This window comes from Protopterus annectens, chromosome 12.part0 (assembly GCF_019279795.1).
Source record: "Protopterus annectens isolate FY-2018-M chromosome 12.part0, PAN1.0, whole genome shotgun sequence".
Classification (NCBI taxonomy): domain Eukaryota; kingdom Metazoa; phylum Chordata; order Ceratodontiformes; family Protopteridae; genus Protopterus; species Protopterus annectens.
In genome coordinates, this window is record NC_056746.1 from 102607061 (window position 1) to 102631236 (window position 24176).

General features: G+C 40.3%; 1 protein-coding gene across 1 annotated transcript in view; it reads left to right on the forward strand.

The window, feature by feature from the left end:
• The window catches only part of LOC122816138 (kinesin-like protein KIF19), a 937234-nt gene that overhangs the window by 427281 nt on the left and 485777 nt on the right, over window positions 1-24176 (forward strand). Inside the window, exon 7 of the mRNA XM_044088894.1 lies at window positions 13136-13261. Within this exon, the coding sequence (XP_043944829.1) occupies window positions 13136-13261 (126 nt within the window). The remainder of the gene's footprint in view (window positions 1-13135; window positions 13262-24176) is intronic.

Below are 24176 nucleotides of genomic sequence, written 5' to 3' on the forward strand. Positions count from 1 at the left end.
CATGTCTGCCCATGGACCCTACCCTTTCCTCTCAGACATTGATCAAACTGTTCTTGAAGGGGAATTTGCATTTAAGACCACTGGAAAACAGGTGGCACCTTTTTTGGGATCTTAACTTTGTGCTGGAAGAGTTAACTATGTTTCCTTTTTAACCAGCTCATCAGGCTGATTTATGGTTCCTTACTTGAAAGGCTGTGCTACTGTCTGTTCTGATGTCTGCAAGCAAGAAGAATATATGAGTTCCAAGCTCTCGTGGTGGGGAACCCTATATGTTTTTTTTCATATAGATAGGGTTACTTTGAGAATAAATACTTCATTCAGGCTAAAAGTAATTTCAGAGTTTACTTTGAATCAAGCTGTAAGTCTGCATATATTCTTTCCTGAACCTCAGAATCCAGAAGAAAGATTCTTCATACTCTGTACTTGCACAGGCAACTTGGGTATTATCTTGACAGAACCAAGTCCTTTTAGGAAAGCTAAACAGCTATTTATCCCCTGTGATGGGACAAAGAAAGGGCAATCCAAGGCAAAATTAATTATTTTCAGATGGTTGAAACTTGCTATTGCTTTTTGTAATTCCCACTATGATAAAACACTTCCAAACAGGACAAGGCACACTGTACGAGAGCCTTGTATTCTTTGATGGAATATTGGAAACGGGTACACTCTAAAAGTATTTTACACAGCTACCTGGTCCTCTCTGCATGCTTTTACAAAGCATTACAAACTGTATTCCTTTTCCAGGTTCACAATAGGCTTTGCTATGACCCTTCTCCAGGAGATCCTGCATCCTAATCTTTCCTCCTCCCACATAGGAAAGCTATGGTAATCCACCCATAGAGCGAAGGCTATTGCAGCAGTGATTTATAGGGGACAAAGTTCAGTTGTGTAAGTTGCACTTTCCGTAACAGTCAATGTTTGATTAAATCACTGCTGCAGTAACTGTACCCTCCCTCCATCCTCCTGATTTGTATATACTTTTGTTTAGTATAGCAGTTGTGCATTTTTCCTTTGTCATACTTTTTCAGGACAGTAATCTCCCACTTTTTGTGGCAAACAAAGTCCTGAAACGTTTTGGCACCCAGATTGCTGTTTTCTTGAGTTCAAAGTAACCTGGACGCATGTGAGGGAGGGGAGTAAAAGCCTTTGAAAGACTGGCTGGTTGTTATATCCTTGGCAGGTAATAGCCCCATATAGTGTTAATGAAGCAGAGATTCAGTCAACATCGACTGTTATGGTAAGTACAAATTACACAACTGAACTTTCTCCTTGACACCATATAATTAATGCTATGTGAAAGAATACACCTTGTCACCTTGTCAAGAACATAAACCCCTATGTCACGAGATGGGTTGCCAACTGGCTTACAGACAGAACTCCCATGGTAAGAATAGCGGGCTCCAGGTCTGACACTAAACCAGTCACAAGTGGTGTCCAGCAAGGCTCGGTCCTGGGACCCCTACTGTTCGGCATATACTTCTCAGAAGTACAGGCAAACACAGGAGGACTATGGCTAACCAAGTTCGCTGATGACTGCAAACTGGTTGCCATAATTGACTCTCTGGCTGACACGGACATCCTCCAAAAGGGCCTTACTGAGACAGACACCTGGTCTCAAAGTCATGGCCTCAAGCTAAATGCCAAAAAATGCATAGTCATCCCATTTGAGAAAAGCAAAACACCCACGAATTACCACATAGGTGGAAGCCCTCTTAATATAGAGGAGGTAATAAGAGATCTGGGGACCCAGGTAGACAGTAATCTGTCTTTTGACAATCATATTGCCAAAGTAGTTAGGAAATCCTTCTATGTGGCCCATCTAATTACTAAAGGGCTCGCATCTAGAAATAAAGAGGTTATAGTGCCCCTCTACTCATTAGACCCATCATAGAGTACAATGCCCCATTTGGGATGTACCTCACAAGACACTTCCAACAGCTGGAAAGACCACAAAAGTACCTCACCAAGAGGATTACTGGTCTCAAACATATGTCCTATGCAGCCTGACTGAAAAAACTCTGGCTGTACTCAGTGGCATATTGCTTACTCAGAGGTGATCTTTGCCTGACTTGCAAAGCCATGTCCAACTCAGAATTGAAGGACATGCTCCACCTAAAGAAATCCAAGTCACTGCGAGCCACGCGCTCTAGTGAGCTAAACCTCGCCACAACAATAAATATAACATGCTGGAGGGATACATTCCTGTCAGAGAGCCTCCCCATGCTTTGGAACAAAATTCCAAATTACATCAGGCAGAGCCCCTCACTAACACTATTCAAGAGAAACCTTGACGAGTGGCTGGATAACAGAAAATACACCAGTGGGATCACATCATTGGCTCTGCTTGACAGAGTATCAGTTAATTAATCAATGGGGTAGCAAAAGCCGACACACTCTAGCTACGCTTATAAATGCCCTTGGGCAGATAGCCTAGTACCTACCTATGAACCAAAATAAATAAGAGGTGAGAATATAATTCTTAATATCCTGAAGCTACAGATTGACTCAGAATTCAGTCATGTGACACATCATTTGTAGCAGCAGTAATTCCCTTAAAAACATGTAAACTTTATAACACTGTGCATCTGTTTATGTAAGTGACAAGCCTGTTTTTTAAGTGGTAATGACTGCTGCTGAAGGATTTCTGGACTACATGCATTAATGTGTGTACCCTTTGCTGTTTTTTTTTTTAAATTAGACAGCCAGTCTCTGAAATCAAATCTTAACGTTCATACCAAAGGTGGTTTCTGAAAAAATTTGAATCAGCCTGTTCAATTCCCTGTCTGTTTCCCTACACAATAAAATAAAAAAAAGATTGATTTGACACATACTGGATGTGTGTAGACATTAGCAGTATTATAGAGAGAGAAACACTTCTTTCAGAAAGTCCTATCAGTTATTTATAGTTTATGAAAAAAGCAAACTGGAACTGGCAGTAGATAAGCAAACCATTTTCTTATGGCTGTGATATTGCATTGTTTTTTTATTGTGATAAATACAGTAAATCACTTCAAAAGGTAATGGAAGCCTCATTCCATTAGACCATCAGTTACCACTCAGGTCTTTAAAATGAATCTTCTCAAGATGTTCATCATTCTCATTGCTACAGTAGCATTTAGGCTATGTGGGCTCTGTCCTGCCCAAGAAAACTACTGGCCAGCCTCAAAAGCTCTATCTCTTTTCCACATGTCCTTTCTTCTTTTTTTTTTTTTTTTTTTACACAAATGATCCCACACTTCTTTTCTGACTGCTGATTGGTCAGCCCTAAGGAGGATAAATCAGTAGTCAGAGTAGAAAATATAATAGTCCCGTTTGGGGAACTCTTCCACACAAAATTTGTAATTATTTAATTCGTTGTTTTTTCCATCTGATTCAACAGTCAGGTTATGGGATCCAGTTAGATCCATCCTCAGCATTTTTTCAAGAGGTTGGATCCATCCCCTTACCCAAAATTCCCTCTTGTCCCCAGATTACCTCAGATCTCCTTTGCTGCTTGATGAATCAAGTCGCAATTCAAGGGCGCCTTCCCTACCTTAAAAAAAAAAAAAATATATATATATATATATATATATGTATGTATACATATATATATATATATATATATATATATATATATATATATATATATATATATATATATATATATATATATATATATATATATATATATATATATATATATATATATATATATATATATATATATATATATATATATATATATATATATATATATATATATATATATATATATATATATATATACATATATACATATATATATATATATATATATATATATATATACATATATATATATATATATATATATATATACATATATATATATATATATATATATATATATATACATATATATATACATACATATATATATATATATATATATATACATATATATATATACATATATATATATATATATATGGATTCACTAGACATTCTCAAAATACTGAAATGTCGAATTTCAGTATTTTGAGACTGAATAGTGGAAAACCCACATACCCGAAAAACCAAAACCGCGAATAGCACAATAGCGATCATTCACACAACCACACAAACTAGCACATAAGCACACACACATACACCTACCTAACTACACTAAAACAAACATAACAACACACACAAACACAACATAACACACAAACACACCTACCCTACCTATAAGCAGGGGGACAAGCCCCCCTGCACCCCACATGTAGGGGGCTGTGCCCCCCACACCCCCCTACTTATATATTCTAACTCCGAGGTTGCACTAAACACACAAAAAACACCACTACACCCACTCACACCCACTAAAATCCCTACCGAATACCGTTACACCCTTACACAAGCACCACTTACCTGAAACCCCAGATAAATCCACAAACCGCACCACATGTCACGAACACGACACCACAATAGCAGATTCTACATTTCCGCATTCGACATAGTGCAGTTTCACGTAACTGCACTTTCTACTATTCAGTCTCGACGTACTGAAATTCCACATTTCAGTATGTTGAGATTGTCTAGTGAATTTATATATATATATATATATATATATACATATATATATATATATATATATATATATATATATATATTTATTTTTGCTTAAATATTTCCTGATAGTCTTAATGTATTAGTGTTGAGTATTACTGACAATTCCATGTGGTAGAAGTTGCATTGGTTTGTCTGTAGGAGTGTGTTTGTTTTCTGTTGGTGTTTACTGTTGCTATTCTTTTGATACCATGCCACACAAGGTTGCTGGGTTTAATAAATGTACATATTGCAGGCATAAAATTCCACCCCTAGACCCTCATGCTTTTGTGTATATTGTTTAGGTGTAGTTCCCCTAAAGGTTGAGTGTGAGGCCTGCAAAGATGCTAGAAAAATGAGTCATCCAGGATGCCCCATCAAACCAGCAAGGATCCAGAGTTTATTCAAAGCTCTTTCTTTCTGAAAAAAAAAAAAAAAAAAAAAAAAAACGGGACCTCAAGCCCATTCTGGACCTAAGCTACCTCAACTAGTTTGAAAAGTCAACAATATTCTGGATGGTCATGGTTTAGTCCATTCTACCTCTTTTGTGGAAAGATGTCTTAATGTGCTTGATAAATTTTCAGTATGCAAATTATCAAATCAAGATAGTAAGGTAGTCCAGGAGGTTTCTCCATTTTCAGTTTGGAACACTGCCCTTTAGTCTCGCCACAGCCACCAGGGTGTTTACCAAATGCATGGCAGTTGTGCCAGTGCATCTCAGGCTGCAAGGCTTCCTGGAATTCCCCCCCTACGTAGATGACAGGCTTCTCACCATATCTACCAGTGATCCATTAATGTCCAAAGACATGCATCTGGAGCATTTCTCCCCGGGCCTCTGCTGAAAACAGGCTCTATGGAACCTAGTCAGACATTCCCGGTCAACAAATGTTAAATAAATAAATAAAAATAAATAAAATAATTCAGTGCACGGACTCTTCTTGCCCCACCTAGCTGCATACTTGGGATTTACGATTAACCATGCCAAAAGTTAGCTGGTACCAGCACAGATGATAGAATTCATAGGATGTCACCTGGACTCATACTTCCACAATCGAGAATTCCATCACTACATCAAATAGCTTCAGGGGTCCTTCATCATCCCAACCCTCCAGGAAGACTTGTCCTTTGACTACTGGGCTCTATTATTGCATCAGTCACACTAGTACATTAGGCAAGGTTCTACACAAGAGTCCTGCAATGGACACCTTCAGTACAGTGGTCTTTAATGTATCAAACTCTTCATACCCCAGTTCATCTCACACCAAGATGCAGGAACCACATCTGTTGGTGGTTCACCTCACCAGTACTGGCATAGGATTAATCATTCACCTTACCACCCCCAATAACCACTGTGACCACAGCTTCCCTTTCTGGAATGGGGGGGGGCATTACAAAAGGTGCATGGTTGTCAGCAGAGGCCTGTTTTTACATCAGCATTTTGAAGAAGAGGGCAATCCTCCTAGCTACAGGCATTTCAAGACTCCACCCCTACCCCAAGGATGTGATATCCATCCCGACGGACAACATGGCGGTTGTCTGGTATATCAACAAGCAAGGAGGAACCCATTCATACCCACTTAACCAAGAAAACCGTGAGAGTGTGGCAATGGGCAATGTCTTCCCGACACTTTCTAACAGAAGTGCACATCTAGGGACTTCCACTATTATATTAGACAAAATGAGCAGGTCTGTTCTTCTGCCTCATGAGTGGTCCCTCAATCAGTTAGTGGCAACATTGATTTTCAGCCATTTGGCTATATTGGCCTGAATGTATCCATAAACTCTTAAAAAGAAAAGTAAAAAGTCATGGAATTCAAAAGCCGTATAGCTGAAGCACTTGATGCCCTTTATGGGTCATTTGTATATATCAAATGGGCTTCTGTTACAGGCTTCACCGTGGAGATGGTGTTCTTTTGGTGATGTGAAGTGTTGTTTTTGTGCCAAAAGTACCTTTTGGAATTGTGGCCAAAAAGTTCAACGTTGGTCATATCAGACCATAACACATTTTCCCACATGCTTTTGGGAGACTTGATGTATTGTTTTGCAAATTTTATCTGGGCCTGGATGTTTTTCTGTGTAAGAAAAGGCTTCCGTCTTGCAACTCTACCCCATAGGCCAGATGTATGTAGAATACGGAAATTGTTGTCACATGTAGTACACAACCAGTAGTTGCCAGAAATTCCTGCAGCTCATTCAGTGTTGCTGTAGGTGTCTTTACAGCCTCCCTGACCAGTTTTCGTCTTGTCTTTTCATCAATTTTGGAGGGATATCCAGTTCTTTGCAACGTCACTGTTGTTCCATATTTTCTCCACTTTTGGATGACTGTCTTCACTGTGTTCCGTGATATATCCAATGCTGTGGAATTTTTTTTGTACCCTTCTCCTGACTAATACCTTTCAACAGTGAGATCCCTTTGATGCTTTGTAAGCTGTCTGCAAACCATGGCTTTTGCTGTAGCAGGCAAATGAGTAAATGTCTGGAAAATCCTACTAGGACAACTGAACTTTTTTGGGGGTTAATCAGAGTCTCTTTAATTGATGGCAAGTGTGTACCCAAGAAGACTGAATGCTGTAATTAAAGCAAAAGGTGCTTCAACAAAGTATTAGTTTAAGGGTGTGCACACTTATGCAACCAGCTTTTTGTACGTTTTTTATTTTTTATATTATTTCCCCTAACAGATTTGTTTGTTTTTCAATTGAATTGTACAGGTTATAGGTCACATTAAAGGTGGGAAAAGTTTTGAAATGATTTATTGTGGTCTCATTTTTTTTATATCACAAAAACCTGTCATTTTAACAGGGGTGTGTACACTTTTTATATCCACTGTAGTTATTATTTTATCCCTGGTTTGAGGATGGTAGTAGAAACCAGAACTCTGGGTGCTTCTTCATGTGGTAATTGTTTAGCTTGCAAGCATGTGGTTTGTTGTTTTGATAGAATTAATAATGTTAGATTTACACCAAAAGCTATTTTTAATTGTAGCACTGAGGGCATTGTGTATGCCTTGAGGTGCCCCTGTGGTCTGTTTTACATAGGGGAAGTAAGAGACCCTTTAAGGTAAGACTACAGGAGCACCTTAGCGATATTAAAAATAAGAAAGTTGAGAGCCTTTAACTTTGCATTTCTTGATCTGTCATGGGGGGGGGGAGGGGGGGTAATAGCTGTTTACAAAGGATGATTTTTAGAGAAAGTGAAGGTTTCAGATTTCCAGATGTTGAACAACTAAAAACAAATTGCTGTATAAAGAAACTGTTTTCATTTTGAAATATGATACACTGACACCTGCTGGATTAAATTCAGAATGTAGTTGGAAAATGCTTACTTAATGTAATTAATAGGTTCATAGGGGAGTACTAGGCTAATGGCCCTGGAGCCAACAGAAGCCTAGCCCAAGAATATTCCCAGTTGTCCTGTTGCCAGACATTAGTTCCTTGTGCCCCTATCGAGCAAGGCTGTTGAAGGGATCCCTGGGGTGAATTTCCTGTTACCCATCCACTCGTCAAGATTTTTCTTGAAGAGGGCTAGTGAAGTGCTCTGCTTGACATGAATGGGGAGTTTATTCCAGAGTATGGAAAGTCTCTGCATTAGGAACTTGTTCCTCCAGCAGGTTCTGTTTATTGTGGTGATGAGGTTGAGGTCTTTGGAGCGTGTGGTGCGGAGGGATTATGACTTTTTCAAATGAAGCATGTCTAGCAACACTGGGTCAGACATGGCTTTGTATGCCAAGCAGAGATCACCTCTAAGTAGGTGATATGACATGGAGTATAGCTGGAGTTTTTTGAGTCTGTCTGTCTGTATAGGGCATGTGTTTGACTCTTAGGTTCCTCTTTGTGAAGAATTTTTGTGGCCTCTCCAGTTGTTGCAGGTGTCTAGTGAGGTACATGACAAATGGAGCATTGTACTCTATAATGGGTCTAATGAGGGATTAGTAGAGAGGGACTATGACTTCTTTCTTCCTGGATGAGAAACCTTTTGTAATGAGGTGCCACATAGAAGGACTTTCTAACTACAGTGTCAACATAGTTGTCGAAGGAGAGGTTGCTATCTACTTGTGTCCCTAGATCTCTTATCACACCTTGGGAGTTGAGAGGGCTACTGTCAATGTGGTAGTTCATGGACACCGTGCTTTTCCTGAAGGGGATGACGATGCACTTTTTTTTTTTTTTAGCATTGAGCGTAAGACCATGGTTCTGGCAAAAGTCGGTGTCCTGTGAGGCCTTTTTGTACGATGTCAACGTCAGCTTGAGAATCAGTAATGGCTCCCAGTTTGCAGTCGTCTGCGAATTTGGTCAGCCAGAGTACTTTGGTGTTAGTCTGAACTTCAGAGAAGTAGATAACAAACAGGAGAGGACCCAGCACAGATCCCTGTGGGACTCCACTTGTGACTACCTGGTAGTCGGATTTGGAGTCCAGTACTTTCACCATGTGGGTTCTGTCTGTGAGCCAGTTGGCAGCCCATCTTATGATGTAGGGGTTAATACATAGGTTAGTGAGTCTGTCAATGATCCCTGAGTCGGGGATGGTGTCGAAGGCCTTGGCAGATCGAGGTAGGCTGTATGGACTACCTTGCCTTTATTGACTGCTCTAGTGACAGATTCAAAGAAGTCTATCAGGTTGAGCAGATATGATCTACTCCTCACAAACCCAAACTGTGAGGGGTCCAGGATTTGAAGGTTCCCTATATCCCTATTTATGAGGTCCATAATGATGCGCTCCATGGCCTTACAGATCAGGCTCGTCAGGCTGATGGGGCAGTAGTTTCCTGGGTCAGTATTCGCTCCCCCTTTGTGGAGTGGAATGACTGTAGCCAGTTGTTGAAGTCAATTTTTTTTGATTGGTCGAAGTCAATGTTTTTTAATTGGTTGTAATAACTTAACAAGATGGGGTATTTAAATGTGTCTCAGTATGTGTTTCTTTATATTCTTGAAAGGCTTTGTGCCGAGGCACTAGAGAATTTTGAATTGTATTAAAAGTTGTTTTTTTACTGGTCGTGGTGGTTTTATTGTTTTCTGTTTTTTCTGTGGTTCATTTACTGTGTTATGATAACCTTTGACATCAAGGATTCTGACCATCTCATTTCAGTAACATACAAATTCAGTAGATTCCTACGAGTTTTTATATGTGGGTCACCTTATCAATTCTCTGCATTATCCTTTTGGATATGTACTGCACTAAGAGTATTTACAAAGGCCTAGCTCCATTGGTAGTCACTGCAGACTGCAGGATATCAATATTTTTCCTTATTTGGACAACTTGTTTATTTGTGTAGAGTCTTTGCCCAGATACCAGTAGTCCTTAACAAAGGTTTTATCCCTCCAGACCCATCTGGTGTTTAAGGTAGACATACAGAAATCCTTTCTGACTCCATCGAACAGGATTGTATTTTTAGGGTGCCTTATAGACTCCCATGAAAAAAGCCTTTTTACATTAACACAAAGTGAAAACTTATCTGGAAGTATTCCAGAACGTTTGTCATCTGGCTCAAGCTTCAAAGAGAGAATTCCTCAGAATTCAAGACCTTATGTCTTTTATGATCCCAATGACACCTCTTGCCAGGCTGCACATGAGAAAATTTCAGTTTTTACTAAAAAAAAATCCGTATCTAGCCTCTTCACCCCTACATTTCTTAAATATTAGTGCCTGGCTTTTTAAAGCTAGAACCATGGTGTTGGAGGAACCAGATGGCTGTCAGTCCAGGACTCCCTTTTCCTGCCCCAACACAATTGAGCTTGATAGACTTCTCAAATTTCACTTGGGGTGCAGTTTCTGTGAGAGTAAAAGTGCAAGGTCTAGTGGACAATTTGGAGAGAGAAAAGTATATAATTGTCAAAGAAATGCTGGCTGTGATTCAAACTATAAAAGCTTTACATTATCTTTGGCAACCAGGCCATCTTCAAGTGATTACAGATAACACCACAGTGATGTGGTAATTATACAAACAAGGGTAATTATACAAACAAGGAGGTGCCGACTCATACCAACTGTTCTGCTTTTTCAGTGATGGCTTGGGAGTTGGCTCTTCAACACTTTGTAACTATTCAGGCGTCTTGTATACTGTCGGAGCAAAACATAGTGGCAGACAAATTTGGCAAATTCTGAACAGACCCTCACAAGTGGAAACTCATTTCAGAGGTATTTTAGGAATTGATCCAGATGTGGGCAACACCTCAAGTAGATCTGTTTACCTCATTTCAAAACACACAACTAGACAAATTCTGTTCCAGAAATCCTTGCAGGCAAGCTTGGAGAACAATGTTCTCTCAGTCCCCTGGTCGGAAATGTTTCTATATGCTTTTCCACCCTTTCTACTGATTTCCAAGGTACTTCTGAAGATTTAGAAAGATTTACCAAAAAACATTGTGGTCGCTCCCTTTTGGCCTAGGCAAAATGAGTTCTCTCTTCTTATGGGATTGGCCAAGGACAATTACCATAGGCTTTCTCACAGACTGGATCTTTTTATATAGGGCAAAAAGGGAGTATGATACACCCTGACCTGAAGCAACTGCAACTGACTGCCTGCATGATTCAATTTTGATACCTTTTTGGCAACTTTTTAACAAGGATGTACAATAGATACTAAATGAAGCAAGAAATATGATAGCAAATGGAAAAGACTTTTTAGTAGCCTAGTCATTAACCAGGGTCCCATTAGGGAGTTTGCACCCCTTTGTGTAAGTTACTATTGTCTGGCCTTTATTATGCTTCTATCAATGTGCATCTAGTGTCAAATTTCAACTTATCTTCCTATGGACCCCTTCTTTATTCCATGTTTGTGGTCAAACAGTTTATGAAAGGGGTGTTCCACATGAGACTTCCTTGCAAAAGAACACCTTCATTGTGGGATCTCATTTTTCTTGCTTGAAGAAGTGATATTGTCACCTTTTGACCCTACCACTTCAGCTGATTTGAGTTTCAGTACTTTGAAAAATGTCTTACTTGTTGCTCTGACATATGCAAGGTGAGTATCTGAGCTGTAAGCCCTAATAGTAGGGGAACCCTACCTAGTTTTCCATAGAGATAGGGTCACTCTACAGACTAATCCTTCTTTCATGCCTAAGGATGTTACAAAATTCACCTTTTATCAAACCATCTGTTGCTCAGTTTTCTATGCGGACCTTAGAAATACGGGAGAAAAGATACAGCATACCTTGCATGTTCCTAGGCAACTCGAGTATTACCTTGACAGATCCAAGTCCTTCAGGAAAGCTGACCAGCTATTTTGTTTACTACTCTGTGACTAAAAAAGATAAATCTGTGTCTAAACAGATTAGTTTTAGGTGGTTGTCTTCCATACCTCTCAAATGCCCAGATTTTTCCTTCATATTTTTGGTCTGTTCCTCGTAAAATGTTTGGTTTTCTGGCAAATCATTGAGGATTGAAGTTAGAAAATAATGGCAAACATTTGAGTTTCATACTTTGTATCCTTCAGAAAATTTGTGTTAATGCAAAATTAGTTCTTCTGTCAACTTCCTAAGGTTATAAGAGCAATTATCAAAAAATTATCCTGATTTTTGGGCCTTTGTCCTCCCATTATTTATGGCTTTGTCCTGATTTCTTATGTTAACAGGTTGAGATGTATGCCGTCTTCAGCTATTGTGTTTTCTTACTCCCACCATGGCAAATCTATCCCAAGCAAGGTTAAGGCCCATTCTGCCAGGCCTTAGGTTCTCCAGTGGTATATCGGAAAGGAGTGGACTCTAGAAGCATTCTACAGACAACAATCTGGTCCTCTAGCTATACATCTATGAAGCACTACAAATTGGATTCCTTTTCCATGTTCAGAGCAGACTTTACAAAGATGATTCATCAGGGGCTCCTGGACTTCTATTTTTCCTCTTCTCAGGCTATCATAGGCTATTGCAGTAATGAGAATGATAAACTTACTACAGTTGTGTTAGTTGCACTTACTCAGAATGGTAGATGTTTAGATTCTTCGTTGCTGCACTAGTCTTCACCAACCACTGTCCCCCTTATTGTATATACTTAGTGCATTTTTCATCTTGGCTGTTGTTGTAGTTTTTGTTTTGTAGTTCAGGAAGAACTTCCCATTTTTTAAACTCTTAGAGCAAGAAAGTACTGAAGATTTTTAGTCAGTGTGGCTGCATTGATAGTTCCCCTCCAAAGGGGCTAAGCCTATGAGCAGCCTAAGTGGCTGTGTGAGAGCAGGTTAGAGCTTTGGGAAGCTGGCATGGTGCTATATCTTTGGCAGGGTACCACATGTAGGTTAGTGCAGCACTAGCTTTATCTAGATGAATACATCACTGCCTGTTCCTGAAATTATGCAGTTATTTCATGTTTGAGTCTGACAGAATTCTGCGCACCATTGAAGTAGCTGCACAGTGGGTGGTATAAAGGGAAAAGTCACTGCCCATACAGACTTTTCTATGTTGGTTTACACTGGCACACCATGTATTTTCCCATATAGATGCAATGTTACATGTAGCTTTTTTATGTTATTTGCCTCTACAATGTAAAGTCAATAATCAATGCTGCATGCTAGGGGCTGTGGCCTGTACTTATTTCAAGGTGATAAAAATGTTTATCACTGTATATTTCTTCAGATAATAAAATCATGTTTTCCTGTTTATTGCAGATTTATAATGAAATGATACGAGATCTTCTGAATACAGCTTCAGGATATCTGGATCTTAGAGAGGACTCCAAAGGTGGCATACAGATTGCAGGAATTACAGAGGTCTCAACTAATAATGCTGAAGAGGTACAACTGCTGATGAAAACTTACTACAATAGTGAGTGAGTGGGGGGCTGTAGTGTCTGTGATGCACCTCTGCTTTGAAGTGATGCACCTTTGCTCTGCAGAGGTGCAACTGCTGATAAAAGCTTACAATAGTAAGTGAGTGGGGGGTTGTAGTGTCTGTGATGCACCTCTGCTTTGAAGGGGTGCAACTGCTGATAAAAGCTTACAATGGTGAGTGAGTGGGGGGCTGTAGTGTCTGTGATGCACCTTTGCTCTGAAGAGGTGCAACTGCTGATAAAAGCTTACAATAGAAAGTGAGTGGGGGGCTGTAGTGTCTGTGATACACCTCTGCTCTGAAGACGTGCAACTGCTGATAAAAGCTTAAAATGGTGAGTGGGGGGGCTGCAGTGCTCATAATGCACTGCTGCTTTGAAGAGGTAAGCTGCTGATGGCAAAACTTACGACAATAGGAAATGAGTAGGAGGGCTATAATACGATGCACTGCTGCTCTGAAGAGGTGCAACTGCTGATAAAGCCTACTACAATATTAGGTGAGTAGGGGGCTGTAGTTCTTATGATGTACTGCTGCTCTGAAGTGGTACAGCTGCAGTTAAAAACTTACTACAGTTGAAGCTGAGTAGGAGGGCTTGGCAGACTTCATTCTGAGAAGTTAGCTTATGACTCAGCGGGGGTGGTGGAGTGCTTGAAATTTAACTTCCTTGTTAGATATGAATGGTGGAAAACAATGCAAATGACACGCATGCTCTAGGAGAGATCTGTTCACTGAACACCTGAGGCTGAATTCTTGTGTAGTAATTAACCATACTAGTATGTTGCTGTGGAAACCTTTTTGTTGAATGGGCAGCAAAATTGTGTTTCATTATTCTTTCCCTCAGCAAACTAATCAAGCCACAATTCATGGCGTTTCTACTTTTCAAGTCTGCCCAAACTCATTGAACTTACTGAAAGCCAGTTAGTTGAAGGGACTCGCTCCTTGATAACTGTACTTTACATCAAGTCATAAAAGTCACCTTAAGTAAACAGTTGTGCTTGGTTGTCAGCCTGCCGCACCTCCATGTGGTGACGATGTCTCCCAACACCTCTCCTGCTTATATAAACCAACTCCAAGACTTTACAGTCACAGAAAAAGAGAAACAGTCAGGATTCTTTGTATAGGATTTCTCTCCCTCCAGTAATGACAGTACATGCATATTTCACTATTTGACTTCTAATAAACAAGATGCCCAGTCAGAAGAGATTCACTTGCTACTGCTTGACAATTTGTCCAACAGTCAGTAGGACTGCTGCTGCTGCAAATTTCTCTCTCTCTTTTGTTAAGGTTGTGTCTAGCTGGGCTGAAGACTGTATCTGATATAGTGTAAGCAATACTAGTCATAGTTTTAACACTTAGTGCCCTTTTCCACTGATGAAATAAAATCTCCTATTAAACAGCAGCAGCACAGCTATAAGTAGCAACAGCCAGTAGAGCAGTTAGCAGTTTGTCATGAATACGTTGTTTCATTTACTAAGGATCATTACATGTTGGTTATCTAGGATAACATTTGTCATGAATATGTTGTTTCATTTACTAAGGATCATTACATGTTGGTTATCTGGGATAACATTTGTCATGAATACGTTGTTTCATTTACTAAGGATCATTACATGTTGGTTATCTAGGATAACATTTGTCATGAATATGTTTCATTTACTAAGGATCGTTACACATTGGTTATCTAGGATAACATTTGTCATGAATATGTTGTTTCATTTACTAAGGATCATTACACGGTTATCTAGGATAGCATTTGTCATGAATACGTTGTTTCATTTACTAAGGATCATCACACGTTGGTTATCTAGGATAACATTTGTCATGAATATGTTTCATTTACTAAGGATCGTTACACGTTGGTTATCTAGGATAACATTTGTCATGAATACGTTGTTTCATTTACTAAGGATCATTACACGTTGGTTATCTAGGATAACATTTGTTATGAATATGTTGTTTCATTTACTAAGGATCATCACACGGTTATCTAAGATAACATTTGTCATGAATATGTTGTTTCATTTACTAAGGATCATTACATGTTGGTTATCCAGGATAACATTTGTCATGAATATGTTTCATTTACTAAGGATCATTACACTTTGGTTATCTAGGATAACATTTGTCATGAATATGTTGTTTCATTTACTAAGGATCATCGCACGGTTATCTAAGATAACATTTGTCATGAATATGTTGTTTCATTTACTAAGGATCATTACACGTTGGTTATCCAGGATAACATTTGTCATGAATATGTTGTTTCATTTACTAAGGATCATCACACGGTTATCTAAGATAACATTTGTCATGAATATGTTGTTTCATTTACTAAGGATCATCACACAGTTATCTAAGATAACATTTGTCATGAATATGTTATTTCATTTACTAAGGATCATCATTCGGTTATCTGAGATAACATTTGTGGGTCTATATCAGAACATCGAATATTAAAACTTTGAATGTTCTGATATTGAACACTATTCAGCGAACGCTAAGAATAGCGAAGCTGTAGAACAGCAAATTCTTTCCTCGGGAAAAAATTTGGTTGGCCGCTTCTGTGGCTTTGCTAATCTTAGCGCTGTGGTGGAAAGTTATCGGTTGGGTTCAGGTAAGTGTGCGATTGTTTGTACGTTAGGGTTACGAGTGGGTTAAGTGAGTTAGGGTTAGGGCTCGGGTTAGGTGTTTGTGCGATAGTGACAGACTTTAGGGTTAGGGGTGGTTTAAGTGAATTAGGGTTAGGACACGGGTTAGGTGAGTGTATGATAGTGACAGAACTTAGGGTTAGGGTTTGGGTTAAGGTAAGTGGGTAGATAGTAGTGTATGTTTAGTTTACTGTAGCATTAGATGTAGGAATTTAAGTGTATGTGTGTGGTTGCTGTTTGTTTGATGTGCTTGTGTTGTGTGTATGTGTTTCGGAGCAGCAAATTTTTTCCATGGGTAAAAATTTGCTGTTCTGAATGTTCGATATTTTCATGTTTAGATGTTTTGGGGCCGATGAAATAGCGTTCACTATTTTCATCTTTCGATAACGTGATATAAACGCACATTTGTTATGAATACATTGTTTCATTTAATAAGGATCATTACACGTTGGTTATCTAGGATAACAACATTTGTTATGAATATGTTGTTTCCTTTACTAAGGATCATCACATATTGGTTACATTGGAAAAAACTGGGTAATATTCAAGGGTAATAGTGAGTTTACCAAAAGCTTGGGTATTAACCCTAGATTCGTGTATAGAATGGATTTGAACCTGAAATATTTACTTGAACACACAGTGATGCCTGAGAATTTTACTTTAAAGGGAACTGTGAGATGTGGAGCCTGTAGATATATCCTTGAAGAAACTGACATCTGTGTTAGTGATCCCCCTATTAAGGTTAGACTCGCTTCAGAAAATTGTGGGTCTAGGGTCCTAGTATATATTGCAGTATGTGTAGAATGTCAGCATTTTTATGTTAGAAAAACTGAAAGAGCCTTTCAAAAGCGTATCTGTGAACATCTGTTTGCTATTAAATGAAGAATGAAAATAACGGCTTGTATAGACACTTGAGACAGTCTTCAGTTTGTACTGAATTTCACTTTGGGATACTTCAAATGGTAAAATATGACATCAGGGCTGGGTATTGGCAAAATAAATTGGAAATGATGGAATTTTATTGGCAGCTTTGATTAAATGTCACATTGAGTTCTGGTATTAATTATTGTTGCACTTTAATGCCTATTTTAAAACATAAATCTTATGATTTTATAGTTTTTTCAGGCTTTTAAAATTGTATTATGAGGTTGAAGTGATGTTATCCCATGATTCATTCATTTTTTAGTTGGTGGGTGTGACTGTATTGAATAGTATTTAATGTGGGTAAAAGGTTTTTTATGTGTTCTGATGAAGTCCTGATACCTACGGATGAAAGTTCTTGACTGGATTATTAGTTTTGCTATGTGTTTTCTACATTAAAGTGCCTTTACATCAACGTTTCTGGTGTTTGGCTTGCACTATACGAGGTTTTTTGGTTATTTCATTTAGTAAGGATCATTACACGTTGGTTAACTAGGATAACAACATTTGTCATGAATACGTTGTTTCATTTACTAAGGATCATTACATATTGGTTATCTAGGATAACATTTGTCATGAATACGTTGTTTCATTTACTAAGGATCATTACATGTTGGTTATCTAAGATAACATTTGTCATGAATATGTTGTTTCATTTACTAAGGATCATTACATGTTGGTTATCTAGGATAACATTTGTCATCAGGGTGGGAGTTTGGCATAATGGTTAAGATGTTTACCTTGCAGACACAAGGTGCAGGGTTTGATTCTCACATGGGGTAACTGGCTAGGCTTAAAATGGCCCACAAGGGCAATTAGCCTAGTATTGATCTATGAACCTATTAATATGTTGTTTCATTTACTAAGGATCATTACATGGTTATCTAAGATAACATTTGTCATGAATACTTTGTTTCATTTACTAAGGATCATCACACGGTTATCTAAGATAACATTTGTCATGAATACATTGTTTCATCTACTAAGGATCATCACACGGTTATCTAAGATAACGTTTGCCTTGAATATGTTGTTTCATTTACTAAGGATCATCACATGGTAATCTAAGATAACATTTGTCATGCATATGTTGATGTTCATCGTGTTTCACTGCTGCAGTCATTACACTTGGGTTATCCTGCCATCAGGTGGTCCCGTAGTCGGCCAGAGTTCCAAGGTCTTGGTCCGGCATTGGTTGCTGTCGCTTCCTCCCTGACATCAGTGCGCCAGGGGTATATAAGATGCAGCCGACGCCATTTTCTTCAGTCTTTCTTGCCGTGCGGTGCCCGAAGCAAAAGCAGTTCGCAAGTGCCGGTCGGCCGACTCCTGAGATTTCAAATTCGAATTTCAGAACCGAAGTCTTCAATAAAGCTAAGTACCCCGTTGGGGAAACTTTTTCTTGCCTCAGACCGATGTCAGTAAAAGTTAATAATTGTATTTCTTGTGGGAAGCAAATACCTCATAAGGATTTTCATTCTTACTGTATTCCATGCCTAGGCCCAGACCACGACATCACTAGTTGTTGGTTTTGTGCTAGATTTAACAAACACACTATTAAACATCGGTTTGATTTTGCTTGCCATTACTTTGGCCGAAGATTTAATTATACCATGCTGTCGGAATCAGCCTCTCCTCCTGAGGATTATTCTTTTGGGGAAACTTTACATACCATGAGGGAGCATTTCCATTGGGAGGGCCAGGATTACTCAGAATCCAAGAAAAGGCTCAGAGACTTTCTTTTATTGCCTCAGCACAGGCCCCTTGCTATTCCACCAGTGTTAGATATTGTGTATGATGTGTTCTCTGAATCCAGTTTAAATCCTGATTCTTTGCCCCCTGCTCCAGTCAAGCCAGGCAGGTACTGCAGAGTCCCTGACTCTCACAAATTTCTTTATAAAAACCCTGTTGCTGACCCAGAAACTATTTCCCAGGGTCCCAAAGGGGTAAAGGCTTCCACGGCTAAAAATCCATTTCCCTCTGACAGGGATTCTAGAGCATTAGACAGATGGGGGAAGAAAGTTTACACTTCTGCAACTTTAGCAGTGAGGGCTTTAAATTACCAGTTTCACATGCTTAAATACCAACAATATTTAATGTCTCAGTTAAAACAGAAAATTATTACAAGTTCAGAACATCCTGACTATAAGGAAATGCAGGATTTAGTGCATGCAGCAGAACAAGTGGGAAAACGTACTCTGCAATGTGGTTTTGATTCATTAGAGGCTTCTTGTAGAGCAGCAGTTACAGGATCTGTGATTCGAAGGCATGCTTGGTTAACCAGATCATGTTAAGGCAACATTAGTGGATGCTCCTTTACAGCAAGATATTTTATTTGGTGTTAAGGCAGAAGAGGTATTAAAGAAAATGGAGGATAAGGCAAAATCTATGCAAACAGTGAAGGATTTCTTACAGGTACAGCCACCTCGATTTAGCAGAAATTGGCCTTCAAAGAATTGGTCCTTTCCAGTGTCAGACAGACCACAAAGAGGCAGATACAGATGCCCAAGAGGCAGATGTCAGCCCCAAGGCTCTTACACACCACAACAGTGGGGTGCTTCAGCCCCAAAAGGAGGTAAAGACAAGTCACAGCCTTACAGGAAACAGTCCCAATGACTTCCCCCATTTGAATGCCAAGCACTTACCTTTTGGCAGCTCCCTTAGAGGGAAAACTAGCATTTTTTTCTCAAAATTGGCAAACAATCACCCAAGACAAATGGGTTCTGAATATTGTGTCTCAATGTTACAGGTTCCATTTTCACACTCTACCAAGGCTAAAAGGAGTGCCAGACCTGCCACAAAATCAATGGGCAGAGGCACAAAAGCAAATTACAGCCCTCATGGACATGAGAGCTGTTCAAAAAGTGCCACAGCAGGAACAAGGACAAGGATTTTACTCAAGACTTTTCCTGGTCCTCAGAAAGGACAAAGCCTGGAGACCCATACTAGACCTTTCTACTCTAAATACTTACCTGGATGTTCCGAAATTCAAAATGTTGACACTACAGCAGCTTCTTCCCATGCTGGGCAAGAAGGCTTGGCTTGTTACTTTGGACCTCAAAGAGGCATACCTGCATGTCCCTATCAGACAAAATTGCAGAAGATACCTCAGATTCATAGCTGGTTCAATGCACTACCAATTCTCTGCACTGCCATTTGGCTTATCTACTGTGCCCAGGGTCTTCACAAAGTGCCTGGCACCAGTAATTGCATTTTGCAGACAAAAAGGAATTCAGATATATCCATACCTGGACGACTGCCTTATTCAAGCAGACAGCAAGGACATTCTTCTAAAGCATCTGGCGTTTGTAAAAAGGTTGCTAATTTGCCTAGGGTACACAGTAAACTAAAAGAAGTCAAAACTAGTGCCCTTACAAGAGATAATATTCCTGGGTGCCAGCTTAAATACAACGGCCCAGATGGCTTATCTCACGCCAGACAAGCAAGGACAACTGACTCAGTATTTTCAATTGATGGCAACAAAGTCCCAACTCCCTGCAAGAAAAATTCTGCAGGCCTTGGGATTCATGGCATCCTGCATACTACTAATTTCATATGCCAGACTGCATATGAGGAAATTACAATGGTACCTAAAAAGTGTTTGGACTCAACACTATCACAGTTTGGAAACAGTAATACCACTAATTCCCTGCCTACAACAGGAGTTTCGATAGTGGGCACAGGCATGTCACCTCAACAAGGGTCAGCCTTTCACTCTACCCACAGCCAGGCAGACTTATAGGTTCATAGGTTCATAGGTTTATACTAGGCTATCTGCCCTAAGGCATTTATAAACCTAGCCCAAAGTTTTGTGGCTTACACCATCCCTTATGTTAAAAAATACTGTGCCCATTAGTTTGTTGTGCCTCTGTCCAGCAGTGACACAGAGATGATTCCCGGGGTAAACCTACGATCTCCCATCCACCAGTCAAGATTTCTCTTGAACAGAGCCAGCGAGGTGCTCTGCCTCACATGGACCGGGATTTTATTCCACAGCATAGGGAGTCTCTGGGTGACAAATCTATCCCTCCAGCATGTCCTATTTATATCCGTGCTAAGGTTTAAGTCGCTTGCTCTAGTGGATCTGGTAGATTTGGATTTTTTGAGGTGGAGCATGTCCATTAATTCCGGGTTGGACATGGCCTTGTATGTCAGGCACAGGTCACCTCTGAGCAGGCGGTATGCGACTGAATAGAGCTGGAGTTTTTTCAGTCTGGCAGCATATGACAGATTTTGGAGTCCCTTTATCCTTTTGGTGAGGAACTTTAGGGGTCTCTCCAATTGCTGCAGGTGTCGGGTGAGATACATCCGAAATGGGGCATTGTACTCGATCATTGGTCTGATAAGTGAAGAGTACAGGGGAACAATGACCTCACTTGATCTGGATGTGAATCCCTTCATGATCAGGTGGGCAATGTAGAAGGTCTTTCTAACCACTTTAGCAATGTGAGTGTCAAAAGAAAGGCCACTGTCAACCTGGGTCCCTAGGTCCCTGATAACCTCTTCTGTGCTTAATGGATTGCCACCTATATGGTAGCTTGGGGTTACCTTGTTTTTCCCGAAGGGTATGACTATACATTTTTTGGCATTTAACTTCAGGCCATGGCTCTGGCACCAGCTATCAGTTTCCGTGAGACCCCTCTGAAGGATATCTGTGTCCGATGTACTTTCCACTATGGCGCCCAGTTTGCAGTCATCTGCAAACTTTGTCAGCCATAGTCCTCCTATGTTTGCCTGTACTTCTGAGAAGTAGATGCCGAACAGCAGGGGGCCCAGGACTGAGCCCTGTGGGACACCACTTGTGACCAGCTTGGCGTCTGACATTGGGCCAGCAACTCTAACCCAGTGGGTTCTGTCCTTTAGCCAGTTTGCAACCCATCTTGTGACATATGGGTTTACATTTAAGCTGGTAAGTTTCTCTATAATACCCGACTGGGGTATTGTGTTGAAAGCTTTTGCAAGGTCAAGGTAGGCTGTATGGACTGCCTTTCCCTCATCAATGGCCTTAGTGACTGTTTCGAAGAAGTCGACCAAGTTCAAAAGGCATGATCTGCCCTTGACAAAGCCAAACTGGGTCGGGTCCAATGTCTGCAAGTCCCCTATGTCTTTGTTTATGAGTTCCATTATGATCCTCTCCATAGCTTTGCAAACCAGGCTTGTTAAGCTTACGGGGCGGTAATTACCAGGGTCCGTAGAGGCACCGCCTTTGTGGAGTGGGACCACAGTTGCCGTATGCCACTCCTTGGGCACGTATCCTGTGGTAAGGCTAAGATTAAACAGCTGCCTTATATGCAGGTTTAGTTCCTCGTTGAGTTCATGTAGCACACAGCCGGGGACACCATCCGGTCCCATTGATGCTGTGTTTTTAGCTTTAGAGAGAGCAGCTTTCACCTGCGCATTTGAGATGTCTGGGAGGCTACACTCCGCTGGGATAGTTATCTCTCCTTTTGGGGGGGGGGGGTGAAGTTTGCACTGAACCTGTCTGCCAGTATGTTGGCAATGTCTGTGGGTTCAGTGATTTTTGTATCATTTTGGACTAACTGAGCATATCTGGGAGTTTCCACCCAGGTTTCTAACATAGCTGAAGAAGGCCTTATGATTGTCTTTTGAATCTATGGCAATTTTTCTCTCAAAGTTGGCCTTGGATGATTTTATGAGTGCTCGTATTTTTTTACTAATAATGATCAAGGGTGTCTTCTCTTTTATGGATTATCCTCTATCATGTAACAGCTTTCTCCTCTTATTGTAAAGTTTGTTTATAGCTGGGGTCCACCAGACTGGACGTTTGCCCTTGGTGGAAAGAGTCTTGGTTTTATTAGGGATTGCCTGATCCATGCAGTCCTGGAGGTGTTCGTAGAAGGCATTTGTAAGGGCTTCCACAGCTTGGGTTGTGGTTTCCACTGGCTCGGGGGCCTTGAAGGATACCACACCAGTCTTGAGAAGTGTGAAGTTTGCTTTAGAGAAGTTCTTCACTGTGGTCTTTTTTGTTTGGGGTGGGGGCGGGATGTGGATTTCCAGTGAGATTAGTTTGTGATCTGATCTCACCAATGAGGGATATACTTCCGGTGTGGAGCTTTTTGTCCCCATGTTTGTGATGATGAGATCTAGTATATTTTCCCCTCTTGTGGGAATGGTGACTAGTTGTTCCATGGCATTTGAATTTATGAACTCCAGGAACCTTTGGGCTAGAAAGTTGGGGCTTGAGTAATGTTCCCAGTCTATATTCGGGTATTTGAAGTCACCCAATATAATGGTGTTTGGAGATACATTTATACCCTCCAGTGTCTTCAGGAAGGCTGTGTGGGGTTCCTGAGTTTGAGTTAACAACAGATGCTTCGGATTACGCCTGGGGAGCACACATGGCAGGAAAATGTATTCAGGGCAAGTGGACCACAGACCAAATGCATCTTCACATCAATCAAAAAGAGATGATGGCTGTACAAAATGCACTAACAGCTTTCAAGGACCTTCTGCATCCAGGACAATTATTATTAAAGACAGACAACACCACAGTTATGTGGTACTTAAACAAGCAAGAGGGCACTCATTCTTACCTCCTATGCAGACAAGCCATGACCGTGTGGAACACAGCTCTAACTTATCAAGTTCATCTGCAAGCACAATTCCTGCCAGGAAAGAAAAATACTCTGGCAGACGACTTAAGCAGAAACATCATGGATCCTCACGAGTAGAAATTAAATCCACAAGTTTTCAGCATGATAATGCAAAAATGGGGGTGCCCAGACATAGATCTTTTTGCCTCTCCACTGAATTGCCAACTACAAAATTCTGCACAAGGACTTACCCCATTTAACCTGGAAAGTGGATGCTCTCTCGTTTAGCTGGAAAAGCCTAAAAGTTTATGCCTTCCCACCACTGCCTCTCCTTACAAAGGTACGGCTAAAAGCCAGACAAGAAAAAACACACATGATCCTGATTGCTCCAGACTGGCCACGCCAGCACTGGTACCCAATCTTAAAGAACTTAGCTCAAGGCCCACCATGGATATTACCTCAAATTCCACACCTTCTGACTCAACAAAACAATCAGATCCTGCACAGTCAGCTCAAAACCTTAAACCTGGCTGCATGGCAGATTCATTAGTCAAGCAGACAACACCTCTCTCTAAAGCTGTTATGGATGTCATTTTGGAGGCCAGGAGGCCTAGCACCAGGAAATCTTATTCAGAAAAGTGGAAGAGATTCTGTGCCTGGAACCAGGCTCAAAGCCTTGACCCTCTTGTCCCAAACATTCCTCAGATATTACAATACTTAACTGAGATACTGGACAAAGGACTATCCTTCTCATCCATTAA